At 43.4% G+C, this 18505-nt stretch overlaps 1 protein-coding gene across 1 annotated transcript in view; it reads right to left on the reverse strand.

Annotated features, from left to right (window-relative positions):
• DNAH3 (dynein axonemal heavy chain 3) overlaps positions 1-15261 on the reverse strand; it is a 163767-nt gene extending 148506 nt beyond the window's left edge. The window contains exons 1-3 of the mRNA XM_075899421.2: positions 15130-15261; positions 14421-14542; positions 7613-7714 (exon numbers count right to left, since the gene is read on the reverse strand). Of these exons, the coding sequence (XP_075755536.2) occupies positions 7613-7714; positions 14421-14453 (135 nt within the window). The 5' untranslated portion in view covers positions 14454-14542; positions 15130-15261. The remainder of the gene's footprint in view (positions 1-7612; positions 7715-14420; positions 14543-15129) is intronic.
• Positions 15262-18505: the final 3244 nt, after the last annotated feature.

The raw sequence follows: 18505 nt of genomic DNA on the forward strand, positions 1-18505 counted from the left end.
CAACTCAATTAAAGCTGGTCAATTTTTTATATGGAATAGTTTTCCATTAAAAAATGTAACTGTCAAAATAAAAATATTTTGCAGGAATATGCAAAATTGCAATGGAAACATTTTGAAACTATTCAAAAGGGAGAAGTTTTGTTTCTACTTTATCATTTTGTTTCATTCCAATTTCATTATTTCATTTCAACTTTTATTTTTTTAATATTAGCTTTTACTTCATTATTATCTGTAATATTTAATATTATATAATAATGTTTTAGTATTATAAAAAATGTTTCAAGAAGATTCTTTTGATGTATCACAATAAAATATTCCAGAATCTCCATTGTACAAAATATTTTGAGATTTCAATTTGTCCTGATTCAGGATGAAAACAAATTTTGAAATATTGCAGTTTCCCACGAGGGAGACATTCCTTTTTCAGACCAGCACTAGTTATGATTTTTATCCTCTGGAATCATTTTACTAGTAAAAAATCACACAAGACTGAAATAAAAACATCATAACCAATATTTTTCTCTAGTTTCTCCAGTTTAAAGAATAACCCATGTGTGACGGGGTGACTCTGCCCCGCACTGAGAGCCACCCCGAACTCCGAGCCGGAGAGCCCAGAGGAGCACTGAGCGGGGACGGAGGCCCGTGGAAAAACCCCGGCTGGGGAACGGCTGAGGGGAGTGCGGGTGGCAAAGTGGAGAACGCGGTCCCTCCGTCGCCATGGGCGCATGCGGATGACGTCACCCGTGACGTCATCTGGAGGAAGCTAGAGGGTAGGGTCGGTGACGCCAGGCGAGGGCCAACCCCGGATGCCACGGCGGGAAGTTTAAAAAGGCAAGGAGGAGAAGAGGAGAGAGGAAGGCTAGGAGGCGAAGAGGGCAAGAGGAAGAAACAGCAAGGGAGGAGGAGAGACTAGCGCACAAAACGCACTGCACAAAGACCCGGGACAGGGGATGGCCGCGGTGAGTCCCACTCCTCACCCCTGCGGGTCAGAATTAAGTATGGGACCGAGGAAGAAGTGGCCCAGGTTAGGGTCATGGACCCCGTGAGTGGGGGAGTTTAGGGGCCACAGCCCCCTCCACTGAGCAGGGACCAAGGTCCCCGCCTTAGGGCCCTGGTTCGGAGAGAGGGAGGGCCCGGACTCCCTTACCCGGCACTAGGGGCATAGTCCCCGGGCAGTGCGGGCGTATGGCCATATTGAAAACCACAACATAGCAAAAGGAAGGAGGGAACTGGGAAACCAGAACCGCGAATGGTAGCGTAGAGAAACCCCTGCAACTCAGGAGAGTGGGGAGACTTGAACCCCATGGGGGGAAACTTATAACACCATGTAAAAAATACATCTAGATGACTCATTTTCAAGAACATATTGTATTTCCTTATTGGTTTGATTTATAACCAGCATTGTGATGCTCTTACATTTATTGCAGCTTTGCCTTGAGGTAGACTATATCCTAACAATGTCAATTTAGAATGAACAGCTCATTACTATAGAGAACTTTCTGGGTGTCTGGCTGGTGAGTCTTGCCCACATGCTCAGGGTTTAGCTGATCGCCATATTTGGGGTCAGAAAGGAATTTTCCTCCAGGGTAGATTGGCAGAGGCAGCCCTGGAGGTTTTTCGCCTTCCTCTGTAGCATGGGGTACAGATCATAGCTGGAGGGTTCCCTGCATCTTGGGGACTTCAAAGTATTTGAAGGTTTCAATATCTGAGATACAGGTGAGAGGATTATTCTAGGAGGGGGGTGGGTGAGATTCTGTGGCCTGCACTGTGCAGGGGGTCAGACTAGATGATCATAATGGTCCCTTCTGACCTTAAAGTCTATGAGTCTATTTGCCATATGACTGTATAATGGTAACAGTCTGGAAAAATGAATGGTTTTCTTAACATATTTCAGTCATTATTGGAACTTCATTGAAAAACTTGAAAATGTGTCTAAAATGTAGATTGTTGTAGAAAAATAATGTAGGGCTTTTGGCAGCTAAAAAAAGCTCCTACAGCTTGTGTCCCTCAAATAACTGACTATTGTCCTTTTGAGCTATCAGACACAGAAGTTGTGTGTCATTGCAGCCAGGAAATGCCAGATTAGATATGATGTAGCTGTATCTAGCTGCCCGCTTATGAAGAACAGAATCTGTCACTTCACAGAGCCTGACTAGCATATACGGCAAACAAGCTAATCTGGCTCAATGGAATGATAGTTGGAGACACAGGCGGTGACTTAAAATTTTTTCCAGTGCGTGCTCTAACCCCACTTTGCACTGATGTCCTGCCCCTATTCCACCCCATTCCCTTAAGGCCTTACTCTTGCTTTCAGGGGCATCATTTCAGATTTTGGTGGGGGAGCTGACTTGTGCATGCCATGATGGGGGGGCAGAGAGAAAACATGAAAGGGGCAGGCTGGTGATAGAGGCATCAGCAGTGTTACCGAGCATGCTCAGTACAAGCCAAGCACCAAATGGAGAGGAACCAACCCCATCCCCCCGCCCCCAACAGACACACACGCATCATCTCTATCCAGGGGCTACCAAGGCATTGAAAAACTCTATTTTTTTGGCAGACAACTTAGCAGTTAGCTGGCAGGAGCACTGTATCTAATTCCTAAATAATTAAAGAAAATTAAATAAATATTAGACCCACCCAGCTCTAACATTAGCATAGTCAAACGTCTTGTGGCAAATCACTTAAAGGACACTGGTTAGCCTTAAAATTGTAATATATATTCTTACGTTGTTACTAATTCTGTGGAGAGAGAGAGAGAGAGACCCCGTCAGCACTCCTAGGCTCTATCTCAGCTCTGGAAGGGGGAAGGGGTCTAGTTGGTTACAGCAGGGGCAGATACATTTCAGCTTTATATAAGAACATTAGAATGGCCATACTGTGTCAGACCAATAGTCCTTCTAGCCCTGTATCCTGTTTTCCAACAGTGGCTGATGCCACGGGCTTCAGAAGGAATAAACAGAAGAGGCAAACATCATGATCCCCTGTCACCTGTTTTATTTGTTTTAAATCTGCTGCCTATAAATGTAATTGGGTCAGCTTCTTGTGTTATGTTAATGAATAACATTTCCTTATTCTATTTTTTCACACCATTCCTGATTTTCTAGACCCGGAACATCTGCACCTACACATCCGAGCCGGCGCGGCTCTCCCCGGCTGTCCACCGGAATGCGGGGCTCGCCTGCCCTATCACAGGGGGCCACTCCAAGATTCTGGGACGTGGTGAAGGGTTGCATTTCTACCAAGGAGGTTTGGGGTCTGGGATAGAGGTTGGGTGCAGAAGGAAGCGTGGGGGAAGGATCAGAGGTACAAGAGTGGGTGTGGAGTCTGAAAGGGAGTTTGAGTGAAGGAGTGGGTTGTGATCTGGGGCAGAGGCTCAGGGTGCAGAGTCCAGGAGGGAGTATGGGTGCAGGAGAGGATTCTGGCCTGAGGGAGGGGCACTAGGAGAGGGTGCAGGGTCTGAGAGGGTTACAGAGAGTTTGGGTGGTGGCCTGGGGCAGGCAGTTAGCTGAGATGCACTTACTTAGGCAGCTCCCAGTCAGCAGCTAAAGGCTGCAGTCACAAGCTGCTCCAGGTGGCTCTGCTCTGGCAGGGAGAACAGGGGGAGGGAAGAGGCTTCATTGGCTGACCCTGCCACCAGCAAAATATCTCAGCTGCTATTGGTCAGAAACTTGCCAATGGGAGCTGAGAGATTTTACTGAGGGTTGGGACAAAGCACAAAGCCTCCCTCCTCACTCCCAGAATAGAGCAGCCACATTCAAAGTAGCTGCCGCTGTGCTGTTCTTAAGGGGCCCAGTGAGTTAGCCGCAGGTCAGATCCAGAGGCTTGGAGGGTTGCATTCAGCCGCTGGCAGCCTCTTGCCCTCCCCTGCTTTAGTCATTTCTTTTTCAAGCTGAAAAGTCCCTGTCTTGTTCATCTTTCCTCATAGGGAAGCTGTTCCTCACTCCCTAATCATTTCTGTTTCCTTTTTTGTACCTTTTCCAAATCTGATATATCTTTTTTAGATGGGGTGACTAGATCTAGCTACAGTATTCAAGATGAAGGCATACAATTACTTTATATAGAGGCAATTTGGTATTTTGTCTTACTATCTATTCCTTTCCTAATGATTCCCAATATTGAACAGATCATAGAATCATAGAACACTAGGACCAGAAGGGAACTCTAGAGGTCATCAAGTCCAGTCCTCTGCCCTCATAGCAGGACCAAGCACCATCTAGATCATCCCTGACAGTTCTTAATCCAACCTGCTCTTAAATATCTCCAGTGGTAGAGATTCCACAACTTCTCTAGGCAATTTATTCCAGTGTTTAATCACCCTGACAGGAAGTTTTTCCTAATGTCCAACCTAAACCTCCCTTGCTGTAGTTTAAGCCCATTGCTTCTTGCCCTATCATCAAAGGTCAAAGAGAACAATTTTTCTCCCTCCACCTTGTAACACTCTTTAGGTACTTGAAAGTTGCTATCATGTCCCCTTCTCATTCTTCTTTTTTCCAGACTAAACAAATCTATTTTTTAGTCTTCCCATATAGCTCATGTTTTTTAGGCCTTTAATCATTTTTGTTGCTCTTCTCTGGACTGTCCCCAATTTTTCCAGATCTTTCTTGACATTCGGTGCCCAGAACTGGACACAATACTCCAACTGAGGCCTAATCAGCACAGAGTAGAGTGAAAGAATGACTTCCCGTGTCTTGCTCACAATACTCCTATTAATGCATCCTGCTAACGTTTGGGTTTTTTTGCAACAGTATCACACTGTTGACTCATAGTTAGCCTGTGGTCCTGCAATACAACACTCATTCCTACTCTTTTTTCTCCCTATCTTTTAAGTGGGGTACCTGGCAATCTTTTCATGTTGATCTAATGATTCTTCAATTGCTTGAATGCTCAGCCTTTTCTTATTCTTAATCACCCTGCCTCACCCTTTTTATAACAAACTCCCTGCGCTAAAGGCAAAGCTGCAAGCAGCTGAAGTTCTGTTGACTTTAAGACCATGGCGTCCAACCAGTTCTGAAGTATATAGCAAACTAGCCACACTCAACCGGCAAGATAGCAACATAGTTCAAGCCAAACAGCCACACTCAACTGGCCAAATAGCTAGTGGTTAGTGTGTTGTACATCATGGATCTAAGAACTGCCTCTGGAGCCAGGGCATGGGATTGAGGCAAACCTCAAGTATGAAATCCAGGAGGTTCAAACTTGGGGGGGAGGGAGTACTGTCCCCAGCCCCCTATAAACGGTGCCCTTGCTTGCTCATCCTCTCCCTGCCTCCTTTCCCAAGAACCCACCCTCTCTGCCTCCTGCTGATACTGCGCCATCCCCTCTCCTAAGGCTCCACCCTCACTATGTCTCTTCTTGCCCTGCTCCGTCCCCTTCTCTGAGCCCCCTGCCTGCCCACAGCTTTCTGCTCTCAGTTGAGAGCAGAGGAAATGTTTTAATATTTATGCCTAAATGCTTGCATGAATTCATGATATTTATTCATCTCTCTTCTTTCTGTCTGTATAGATTCAAAAAAGATTTCCTCCTGTCCATTCTATGATCTCTCAGATGATTTGGTATCCATTGATTGTTCCCTCTATTAAATTTACATCCTGTAGTCTGAACTTCAACGGGACAACTCATGTGTATAAAGGCTGTGGGATGTGTCAGGTAGTAGATTCCTTTCATACATATTCTTATAATCAGAAAGAGGAAATGCATATGTCGCCTTTACAGCATGAATGCTCTTCAGATCATGGTTTCTGTAGCTTCCATTTTAAATGCACATTCCACTTTCTTCTTGCATTGCATTCTACTTAATCTTTCCTCACCCAATACAATAATCCAGCAAAAACACAGCTCTCTGCTTTGTCACCTCTGTTTGTGTGACATCATTCCTAGCATCAAGTTTTAATAATTTAAAATAGCTTGCCATCCTGACTTCTATCCCCTCACTTCTCTTTCAATTTCCTCAGGAGCTGCAGGTAAATGTGTCTGCTCAGATGGCCCATCACCATATGATCTCTAGAAAGGCAGAGTATTAAGACATGAAATAACTTCCTTCCATTTCCATTATCGATGCAGCTTGTTTTCATCCCGTCTATCATGAGCTTTAGCAAAAAATGATAATACAATTGGCCAATTTAAATAGATGATAAGATCCAATTACATCGCCTGCTGTGGATTTTTCTTATGATCAATATGGCTAATCTTATCAGTAAGGAAACAGGCATTCACACTGCTGTTAAGTGCAATCATACTTCCTAAAGTAACTTTTGAAACTTCATAGGCTCTATTTTATTCAATTTCTTATACCTTGCCCATCACCATGGTATCTGAGAGCTTTCAGAAGGGTTTTCAGCAATGTAACTAGCTTAGGTAAGTAGGTTCTTGTATTATGTAGTAATTGGGAAGACAAATAAATTAGAGATAATTTAAAGTATATTAGGACTTATCTGAAAACACGCTGAGCAGCTGCAACACCCACGATAGTCAACAGGAGTTGTATATGCTCAGGACCACTCCACATCAGACCTTTCCTTTTAAATTAGCTCTTTTTCCCACTAGGTGGAGCATCTCCCTGGCTTCACAACACAGCCTCAGCTAATGGTGACATAAAGGGACCTGCTCAGGCAGGAAGTGGTAGTGGAGGGAACTTCTGCTACTGAGGAAGAACAATGAGAACCATGTGTCAGATTAGATGGTCTCGTCTATTTACATCACAACAATTATGTGATATTGAAAGCTCATTTTAGGACCAGCTCTTGTGCATATCCCTGTGTCTTAAGAAACCACTTTAAACATCTCCAAGAAGTTTTCAAGACAATTTTCTTTGCTCATATGAGGATCCACATATGCTAAGCAAATTACTTTTGCTGAGCCCTTTGCTGAATCCGGGTATTTAAGACAGATTTCACTTGATTTCTCTATTATTTTAGGGGTGTTTCTGCAACTATTCTCCCACTGGAAATGGGTTCAAAAAATTCACATTATCCTCCTTTGTATTCTGCTTAGTTGTTGGTACCATCTTTCCAATGCAAGCCATTCTTAGTACTGTAAATTGAAGCACAAACATGTAAAGCTTTTCCTGGTGAACAGCCATACTCATACTTTTAGAAGATCCATTATATCAATTTTTTCTTCCCTCCTACCATGCACCAGCCCTCCAATATTGTTCTCCCATAACTACACTTCAAAAGATTAAGAGGGGCCTGGCTGCCAGCTGTGTTGGGTGCAGGCTCTTAATTCCTTATTAATTTATATTCATTCAGACAGGCTGTTTATAAAAAATAAGCAAACTGGTATAGAGGAAAAGAAAATATTACTTTTGTTTCCCTTGCCATGAACTGAAAAAGATGGATATATTTAAGTCCACATTTGAAGGGAAATAGTGCTGGACCATGAGCTTGCAGAACAGACTTCAGGTAGATGCAAAATGTAATGTCCAAGTCATAATGGAAATAATGACAACACTTTAACAAACAAGAACAGTGCTTCCAGAGTATCAAAAACCTGATTAGCAGCCTAGCCTGCTCCTTTAACTCACTATTTGTTTAAAACCTGAAAATATCCAATGACTGCAAGCATTTTAGTACGATACTTAACAGTTTTATATAGGAGAAAAGATGACACATACCTGATACAGTTCTGAGGGTTCTGTTGTGGTTGAAGTCGGCAGAGGTGGTAATTCTGGTATCCCTTTGGAATGACTCATGTTGTACACAGAATCATTTTGGGACTAGAGAGAATAAAAATGTTCTTTACAAAAACTGCACTGCTTGACAAAATACTTTCTGTGTGAAGGACAGAATCATTTGATTTTCTTACAGGAATTGTATATTGCAGCTGTTCTAATATAAGACAAAACTGATATTCTTACTCAGAACAAATCAAGTTTTGTGGCAGCACTGTCATCTTTGACCCTTTCATAATCCTAGAAGAAATGTGTATATTTCGCAGAAAAACATGACTTTGGAGGCATTTTTCTCTCTCGGATAAAACTCTAAAACAAAAGCTGATGTTCTAAAATGTAGGTTTAATTTAAAATAACAACAAAGTGCTCGTGTTAGAAAAAAATTAATGTGTTTATCAAAGTCTATCTCAAGACACAAGTGGCTCACACAGTTAGGTGTAGCCAACAGAACCACAAGGAAGTGATGTGACCTGCATGACAGCCAACGTCCACTGACTTACCAATGGATCAGATACAAATTTTTCAGCTGGGTGAACTGCAAGAAGCATATCACTGTAAGATCAAGCAAGACTCAAACTCCCACCCTTCAGGCCAAATACCTTAATCATTCAGCTGCCACACCTCTTTAGTTTTAAATATTTGCTCTAGCTGGTTTGGAACAAAGTAAATATTGCAGCATTGTGACAGTGAATGTATAGTAGAAAGTGAAACTGACTAATCATTGTCTAAGCGAGGAATGGGCAATAAAACAATGTCCGTTCATCAGGGTTAGCCACCAGCAGGCCACTGATGAAATACTTACCTGCACCTCCACAGGTAGGGGCAATCGTAGTTCCCATTAACCGTGGATCACTGTTCCCAGCCAATGGGAGCACAGACCAGGACACCATTTCCCACAGCTTCCACTGACCATGAATGGCAATCTGTGGTCAGTTGTACAGCAATTGCCTGTATTTAGTGAGGTGCAAGTAAATATAGTAATGTCGGCCTGCCACGGGCTAACGGTGGGGAACCGGATCCAGCCAGCAAGCTGGCACTTGCCTAACCCTGGTCTAAGCTGAGTGAAATGCAAAAAGTAAATATAGGGCTTTTACCAGGTAAAGGAAATTAGAGTCCAAAAATTACTTCAATTTCAATGCAAGGAATCAAGAACTTTACAGCTCCAAAGCAAGATGTGTTGCCAGAATGGAGAAGAACAAAAAACAGAGTAAAGAGATAGGCTGTTCACATGTGCACTAAACCCCACAAAATTTCATTGTAAATCTCAGAACATCTATCAAGTCACAGAACCTTTTCTGGACTTCAAAAAGCAGATTTTGACTACCTCATGGAACTGACGGGTAGGATTCCCTGGGAGGCTAATTCAAGGGGAAGAAAGAGTCCAGGAGAGCTTGCTGTATTTTATAGAAGCCTTATTGAGGGTGCAGGAACAAACCATCCCAATGTGGAGAAGGAATAGCAAATATGGCAGGCGATCAACTGGGCTTAACAGAGAAATCTTTAGTGAGCTTAAACACAAAAAGGCAGCTTACAAGAAGTAGAAACTTGGATAGATGACTATGGAAGTATATAAAAATATTCCTCAAGCATGTAGGGGTATAATCAGGAAGGCCAACATGCAACTGGAGTTGCAGCTAGCAAGGGATGTGAAGAATAACAAGAAAGGTTTCAACAGATATGTTAGCAATAAGTAAGTGGCCAAGGAAAGTGTGGGACCCTTACTGAATGGAGAAGGCAACCAAGTAACAGATGATGTGGAAAAACCTGAAATACTGAACACTTTTTTTGCTTCAATCTTCACAGACAAGATCAGCTCCCAGACTACTGTACTGGGCAGAACACTATGGAAGGAGATGAATAGCCCTCAGTAGTGAAAGAATGGGTTAAAAACAATTTAGAAAAGCTAAACATACACAAATCCATGGAGCCAGATCTAATGCATCCAAGAGTGCTATGTCGGCTGATGTGACTCAGGGGAGATCCTAGAATAGAGAAAAGGCACATGTAGTACCCAAGGAGAATCTAGGGAACTATAGGTCAGTCAGCCTCACCTCAATCCCTGGAAAAACCATGGAGCAGGTCCTCAAGGAATCCATTCTGAAACACTCGGAGGAGAGGAAGGTGATCAGGAACATTCAAAATGGATTCACCAAGGGCAAGTCATGTCTGACCACCCTAATTGCTTTCTATAATGAGATAACTGGCTGCGTGGGTATGGGGAAAGTGATGGGCATGATATATCTTGACTTTAGCAAAGCCTTTGATACATTCTCCCACAGTATTCTTCCCAGCAAGTTAAAGAAGTATTGCTTGGATGAATGGACTATAAGATGGATAGAAAGCTGGCTAGACTGCCAGACTTGATGTCTAATTGGCAGCTGGAATTAAGTGGAGCACCCCAGTTATTGGTCCTGGGGCCAGTTTTGTTCAACATCTTCACTAATTATCTGGATGATGGGATGGACTGCATCCTCAGAAAATTCATGTTTGACACGAAGCTGGAGGGAGAGGTAGATATGCTGAAGAGTACAGATAGGGCCTAGAGTGAGCTAGACAAATTGGAGAATTGGAAAAAAAGAAATCTGATCAAGTTCAACAAGGATAAGTGCAGAATCAAACACTTAGGAAAGAAGAATCCCATGCACTGTTACAGGCTGGAGGCTGACTGGCTCAGCAGCAGTTCTGCAGAAAAGGACCTGTGGATTTCAGTGGATGAGAAGCTGGATATGAGTCAACAGTGTGCCCTTGTTGCAAAGAAGGCTAGCAACACATTGCACTGCATTAGTAGGAACATTACCAACAGAGCTAGGGAAGTGATTATTCCCATCTATTCTGCACTAATGAAGCCACATCTGAAGTACTGTGTCCGGCTTTGGAGACCCTACAACAGAAAGGACATGGATAAATTGGAAAAAGTAAAGCAGAGGACAATGAAAATGATTGGGGGCTGAAGTGCATTACTTATGATGAGAGGCTGAGAATGGTGAAGCACTGGAATGGGTTGCCTAGGGCAGTGGTGGAATCTCCATCCTTAGGGTATGTCTACCCAGCAAAGTTATTTTGAAATAACAGCCCTTATTTCAAAATAACTTTCCTAGCATCTACACAGCCAACCCGCTATTTCAAAATTGCTTATTTCAAATTTGGTAAACCTTATTCCATGAGGAATAACATCAAATTAGAAATAGCTATTTCGAAATAAGTGCTGTGTAGACACTTATATCGAAATAGGGTGCCTCCAGCCTTCCCAGGGTGCCCTGGTGGCCACTCTAGCCCCCACCAAGAACACTCCACTCCCTCCCCCATCCCCAGAGCCCTTAAAGGGGTAGACTCTGGACACAGTGCCTGTGCCAGCTCCAAGCCTGCCAGCCCAGAGCCAGCAGTCATTGTCCCTGACCCCATGGCCCCAAAACATGAGCCAGCAAGCCACTGGCAGCCAGCCCTCTACCACTCCCCAGGAGCAGTCTGCCAGCTCCCAGGAGCCTGCCAGGACCTGGAGAAGGTGGGCGCCTTCCTGGTCCAAGGTGGAGATCATGGACCTTATTCAGGTTTGGGGAGGATGCCCCCAAAATCCATGATCTCCGAATTAGATGGAGGAACACGGCCGTCTACGGCAGGATAGCTGCCAGCCAGGCCACCAAAGGCCACATGCAAACCCAGGAGCAGGTTTGCATGAAAATCAAGTTGGTCCGGCAAGACTCCCAACCCTGAGCCCTGAGTTTTCCCTCCCCCTTCTTCCCCCTTCCAGCTTCCTCCTCCCAGGTTTCCCCCTCCCATCCTCTTGTCTCCCCTCTCCCACCTCCTTTCCCCAGTATCACCAGAGTTTCATTCCCCTCCCCCCAGTTTTGTTAAATAAAGAAGTTTGTGTTCATGAAAATACATATATTTTATTTGACATTAGGAAGGGGGGTTAGGGAGGGGTAAGTGGGAGGACATGAGGCACATGAGGACATGAGGGAGGAATGAGGCACAAGCCCCCAGTGGGGCAGACCAGGGAAGCTCTTATTTCTCCTCAGGGTGGAAGCTCTCCCGCAGGATACTGACAGCCCCCTGATGGACCTCCCGGATGGCAGCCTGCAGAAAGTGCAGCCAGGCTTGCAGCAACATGTCCAAGAGAAGTACCAGAGTGCCCAGGGGCAGCTCTGGCTCCATGCTGCAGAGTGCTGTGGTGTCCCGAGTGATGGCAACCAGAGCATGAAAAGACAAAATGCTTTGCTGTCCCTCACTGAAGTAGGCAAGTAAGTAGGGAAAGCTGAGAACTGGCTGTCCGGGGGGGAGGTTCCTTTAAGCATAGGCCTCAGGCCTCAGATAGCCTCAGGCAGCAACCACACAAAGTAACTCCTGACCTGATGCTCTGCCGGCCCTGGTTCCAGCCGGCCTTAAATGCGATTGAGCATCCACCCAGTGTAGACACGCTTTTTCAAAATAGCAAAATGCTATTTCGAAATGCATTTTGTGTGTAGACGTGTTATTTCAAAATAACTTATTTCAAATTAACTATTTGAAATAACATATTTCGAAATAATGCTGTAGTGTAGACATACCCTTAGTGATTTTTAAGGCTATGCCTGACAAAGCCTTGCCTGGAATAATTTAGTTGATGTTGGTTCTGCTTTGAGCAGGAGGTTGGACTAGATGACTTCCTGAGGTCTCTTATCACCCTAAACTTCTCTGCTTCTATTATTCTATGAACTATGTCCTCAGCTACCCTCTCAAAAGGCTGAGGAGCTGACATAACTCCACAGGGAATCCCAGAAAGCTTTCTCAATACATTTTCCCCTCTTATAATTTCTTGTTTGTGTGTGGGGTTCAGGAGATGCCCAAGGAAATTACATAAAGTGACACTAGCAGCACAGACTGGTGGAGCGTGTATGCTGAGGCATCAGCCCAAATATACATGCCTAAAACTATAAGTGCATTTTTATACTGAAAATGGAAATTCTAGATATGACACTTCCCAGCATAACAACATTAATAACAAATTACAAACTTAAAGGAAAATCCTGCTCAAAGTCACCAAAGTGAAGCAGGATGAGAAGGGAGCAGAGCTACCATTGCCATTCAGAATAACCTGGATCCATGGAATAAGCAGGACAAGAGAGCCTGTAAACACCATGCTCAACAATGGTTCTTACCATTGCTCCAAAAAGTAATAATGTGCAATTCCCCGTCCATGTCGCCCACCCCATACACACAAGGTGAAATCCTGGCTCTACTGATGACAAATGAAAAACATCCATTGACATTAGTAATGCCAAGATTTCACCCGCAGTGCTTACTGACAATAGAAAGGGTGTGTTGAGTATACACTGCACTATTATTCGGGAATAACAGCCGTTATTCCCAAATAATAATAACATTAGGGATGTGAAGGACTTGTCAACTAGTCCACTATCCAATAAAAAAAAATGCTTATCAGATAGTCATCAGGTTAGTCGACTAGTTGCTTCCTTTTCCCCTCCCCCCACCTTTTTGCTGCCACTATCAGAAATAGGCAGAAAGGGGAGGGGAAGAGAAAGGCATACTTCAAAGTGGCAGCACCACATGGTGCTTTATACGGCAGCACTGTGTGGAGCCCGGGATCAGCTGGGGACTCCCCCACTGACCTCCACTGCTTTGAAACACCGCAGGGAGCCCAGCATCAGGTTCCTCACAGCATTTCAAAATGGCAGCACCTTAATTTGCAACAGTACATACAAGCATCAATGGTTATTTATAACATATCTTGAAATTAAATAAATGGAACTGTTAATATTTTCACACACACACACACACACACACACACACACACACACACACACACACACACACACACACAGGTAACATTCCATATAGAGCTAGGATGCATATTAAAGGATCACAGAAAGCTATATTATCATACTCAACAACTATTGTTTGGAGTCTTCCAAGTCTATATGCTTTGAAAGAGCCATAAAAGCAACTATAGCAGATGGGTAAGAGATACTAGAAAGATGCAATGTTCAAGTGCGCTGTATTTGAAGGCTAGTGCATTAAATCATCATGTAAAGAGCAGGTGTTATCTGTTGTAATTATACATCCAGAATGCATTATTATTTGTATGGGATGTTTCTTTGATACATTTTGTGTAGCAAGAAGCTATTGACTCTTGATCCATGCAACTGTAGCAAAGAAGACAGCCCGAACTGTATTTAGGCAATTAAATTCCTTCTTTTTTTATACCCATTTATATTTTATAAATGGGATTTATAAAAGAAGAAATCTGAATGACCTCCGTAGACTATTCTTCAGAACACAAATATACACGATAAATCAGTTTGGGCATCATATTCCATGGTCCTTAATCAAGTTAACTCCATTGATGTCATCAGGAATTTCACTTGATTAAAGATTGTAGTATTTGTTGGGGGTTTGTTTGTTTTTAAAATAAACAAACAATACAGTTTATTAGGTGCTTCTTCCTTAAAGTTCCTGGAGTTTGTAGGAAAGTCAGTATTCCTGCTAAGGCAGCTCTTGATGTGCTATAAAAGCCATCCCAAAATTTATAAGTTAAGTTAGCACACTTGAGCTGTATTACCTTTTCAGACAGAATACTTTACAGAGCCTAGTGTCTAAATTAATATTTAACCACATGTAGTTTCTTTGAACACTGATCTGCAAACCATCAGTAAGGGTCTTGAAGAATCCTTGATTATAAATTAACAACTGTAATCAAGGTTTTCAAATTTCATTGCAAATACTTCACAGCCCCAACAATAAATCACTCACTTACCCTGAGGAGCCTTGGAGTCTGTGTTGGCTTCATTGTAAACTTTGTCTTTGATAAAACTATTTCTTAAAATGTATAGATGAAGTCAATATTTTTTTCTTAAAATAAATGAGCTCGTTAGCTACCTGCATACAGAGAATTAGAGAAACTGGTTTAGAACAGACTTTCTATTCAGAATACTAGAGAAAGTGTTATAATAGATGCCTGCCTTCTGCACACCCCAGCAGCAGAAAGGAAATAGCCCTTTTTAAACTCCTTCCACTGGTCTCTTCCTCTCCCATGCCACCCACACTAAAATATCTTCTCTTCTCTACACAAGCTCTCTCACTTTTCTATCTCACTTCAAGCTCACTTTTTCCCTGCACCTCATCAAATCTTCAATCCCCCTCCACTTGTCACAAATTTTCTTCCACCCACCTCCTTCCCCAAACTCTCTAGCTTCCATTGTTCCCATTCCTGACCGTCCTCTGCTTTTTTCCATGCCAAGTTCCTTCCTCTCTTTCCCAACCCACATTCTCTTCCCTTCCCCACTGCCTCCCACCCACTCCTCTTTGAATGCCCCCAATTTGTGGTTTTAAGTAAATGATTTCACACACATTTATTGCTGTAAAAAGTGAACAATCATCAAAGTGTGAAGAAGACAGACCAGCAAAGGCCCACTAAGCTTCTTCCTAACATAGTACAGTATATTGGGGAGGGGAAGATTTGCTACCTGCTGCTGCCCTTCTTAACCACCTCCCTGCCTGGCTGCAGCTCTTAGAGCAAGTGAACTTCTCTGACACTCTGCCTTTCACTTCTCAGACTGGTAGTCAAGGTGATAGCATTTTTGTTGCTAGGAGACATAAGAATGACTCCTTTTCCCCCTCCCTGCTTTTCCCCTCCTCCACAGTGGCAGGAGAAAAACTCCCCATAATGTATCTCTATGTACTGCAGGAATCTGTCCGTCATTGCTATGGGCTTGTTTATTATTATACAGCTGAAAATTACACAGATGTTTTGGGACAGATTATAGTTACCTAGGATAGCGCTAGGAGCATTAACTATCAAATCTGAAGGGGAAAAGATACAGGGATTCAAGTCCCTGAATGGACACTGCTTGAGGTACTTTTGATAGGATTCCAGAAGTTTGGGTTCAGATGAGGGTGCCTAGGCCCCTATGCGGCCCCAGAGATTCATTCTGCTCCCCTCAGACTCACTTCCCATCTACTTGTCTTTCACCATTTTCAGAGAGAGAGAAGCCTAATATTGGGACTCTCCTCCCCATCAGAGGAGAAAGTAACTTAAATTTCTTACAGGTACAGTCCTATCACAACCCACCAGGGCAGGGGGCGTTCCAGGCAGGAAGTTGGGGGAGGTTGCGATATGACAGTATCTGTAAGAAAAGTGTAGTGTGGTCGAAGCAGAAGGCTGAGGAGGGGGGAAGAGGGTGTCATGGCAGGAGCCTGAAGTGTGAGTGTGGGGGCTTAGGGCAGAGGGTTGAAGTGTGGGGGATGTAGAAGTCAGGGTTGGAGACTAGGGGGCTCAGGGCTGGAGGCTGAGGAAATCTGGAGCGAGGAAGGGGGGATGGAGACTCAGAGATGGGGCAGTCCCACTCACGGATTATCTGGTGGTCCCTGCTCCTGTTCCTGCCAAGAGAGCTGTGGCTGTGTGGGCACCCACTGCATGCAGGTAAATGGGTGGCAGTGGTACATAGATACCTGACCTGCTGCTCCCTTCCCCCCAAAGGCCACAGGGCCAGCACATCCTATGCTACCCTAGTACAGGCTGGGATGGGGATGCCCCACCAGAAGTCCAGCCGGAAGCACAGATCCCTCCATCTGCAGCACACCCCCAACTGTCCCATTTCATGTGCCTCTACTTAGTGTGGTACAGTGGAGCCACTCTCAGGACAGTGTGAGCTCTGGGAGCTGGCAGGAGCCCATCTGCGAGCACATGCCATGCTTCCACTTACAGGAGACCTTCCCCAGCTGCACCAGCGCCATTCTTATGAGAGCAGTGCACTGAGGCACTTTGCCTTACTTCACTTCTGCTCCCCGTCCAAGTTATTCAGAGACTCCAAAGTGGCCACTACTCCAAATTGAGCCTGGTGCCTCTCCTCTTCTAGTACTCTCAGAGGGCTCAGACAGCCACTTGCCTCCCAATGGGTCTTCTGAAAATGACAAAAGACAAAAACAGCACATCACCTGACAGGCTGCACCTTACACCTATATTTAGGACTCTTCAAGGCCATGGTCTACATGATAGATAAAATCGAAGCAGCCACGATCTTCCAGGGTTCAAATTAGCAGGTCTAGTGAAGACACACTAATTTGATCTGAGAGAGGCACGCCCCATCAATGGTGGTAGTCCTGCTTCTACGAGGAGTAAGGGAAGTCGAAGGGAAAGTGTGCTCCTTTCAACTTCCTGCAGTGTAGACCGTGCAAAAATTTGACTTAAAATACTTTGATTTAAGCTATGCGGTTAACATAACTGAAGTTACATATCTTAATTCAAATTTATCCCCTAGTGTAGACCAAGGGCAGGGGCACAGGGTTCCATTGTTTCAATGTGTGTATTAAAGCAGGTTATTAATTTCACTTTAACAAGGCTATTGCAGAATTTATATAGAGTATGCAAGGGAACTTGAAAGGCCTTCCTCCCCACCCCAATATACAGTATGTCTACGTCTGGACTGGCATGATTTTCTGGTAATGCTTTTAACGGAAAAGTTTTCCATTAAAAGCATTTTCGAAAAAGAGCATCTAGATTGGCACCGATGCTTTTCCGCAAAAGCACTTTTTGCAGAAAAGCATCCGTGCCAATCTAGATGCGCTTTTCCTCAAAAAAGCCCTGATCGCCATTTTCGCGATTGGGGCTTTTTTGGGCAAAACAAATACGAGCTGTCTACACTGGCCCTTTTGCGCAAAAGGACTTTTGCCCGAACGGGAGCAGCATAGTATTTCCGCAAAAAGCACTGATTTCTTACATTAGGAAGTCAGTGCTTTTGCAGAAATTCAAGCGGCCAGTGTAGACAGCTGGCAAGTTTTTCCGGAAAAGCGGCTGATTTTCCGGAAAAACTGGCCAGTCTAGACACAGCCTATGTGTTAAAAGGACAGTATACAGTCATATATCTAATTTTTTCATCAATGTTATTAACACCACCTTCAATTACTCACATTCCAGTCCTCTGTGAAGCTCATTGCAGTATAAGAGTGCAAAACAGATAGAACTTTAGTAATCTAATTTACTTTTCACAAGATGAGTTATTTATATTTTGCATTTCACTAAACTAAATTGGTCAGTTTCAGTCTCGTGAGCAATCGGTTTCACTGTTAGGTTCCTATGCCTTAATACAACTCTGTGATGTTATGATTAAAAAACTATGGATGAATTTTTAAATTTAATTTCTATTTTCATTGAAAAATTTTTTAAAATTGTGAAACTATTTATATTCAGTTTTTTAACAGTCTCTTGGGTGGCACCAATCAAAAATTATGACTAACGAGTACTAATCAGACACATTAATATTTTGCACATTTCTGAACATACTTATCAGCATTAAACTTTCCATATAGCAAAAAGAAATAATAAAGCAAAATTGGGGCACTCAGATCCTTCATCTGCCACCAGTGTAATGATGCTATTAACCTCCATTTCACTACACTTCATACTAAATTACTCAAATGCACAGCAGCATTGGCAAAACCCTCAACTACTTCTACTCTGTAGGCAGAAAAATTTGTAGCTCTAGAAGTTGTAGGACATAGCTAGTTACACAGTTCAGCAGTTTCAAGAGCATCAAGCAGCAGCAGGCAGTGATCCATCCTTATACTAGCTTTTTCATTACAGTATTGTACCAAGTCCCTTACCAAAATACTTCCTGCACTATACCTTGTTTTGCCACCTTGAATGATTTTATCATGAGTCTCATGGGCTGCGTCTAGATTGGCATGATTTTCCGGAAATGCTTTTAACGGAAAAGTTTTCCGTTAAAAGCATTTTCGGAAAAGAGCGTATAGATTGGCATGGACGCTTTTCCGCAAAAGCACTTTGTGCGGAAAAGCATCTGTGCCAATCTAGATGCGCTTTTTCACAAAAAAGCCCCGATT

This window comes from Pelodiscus sinensis, chromosome 15 (assembly GCF_052426305.1).
Source record: "Pelodiscus sinensis isolate ZL-2025 chromosome 15, ASM5242630v1, whole genome shotgun sequence".
NCBI lineage: Eukaryota > Metazoa > Chordata > Testudines > Trionychidae > Pelodiscus > Pelodiscus sinensis.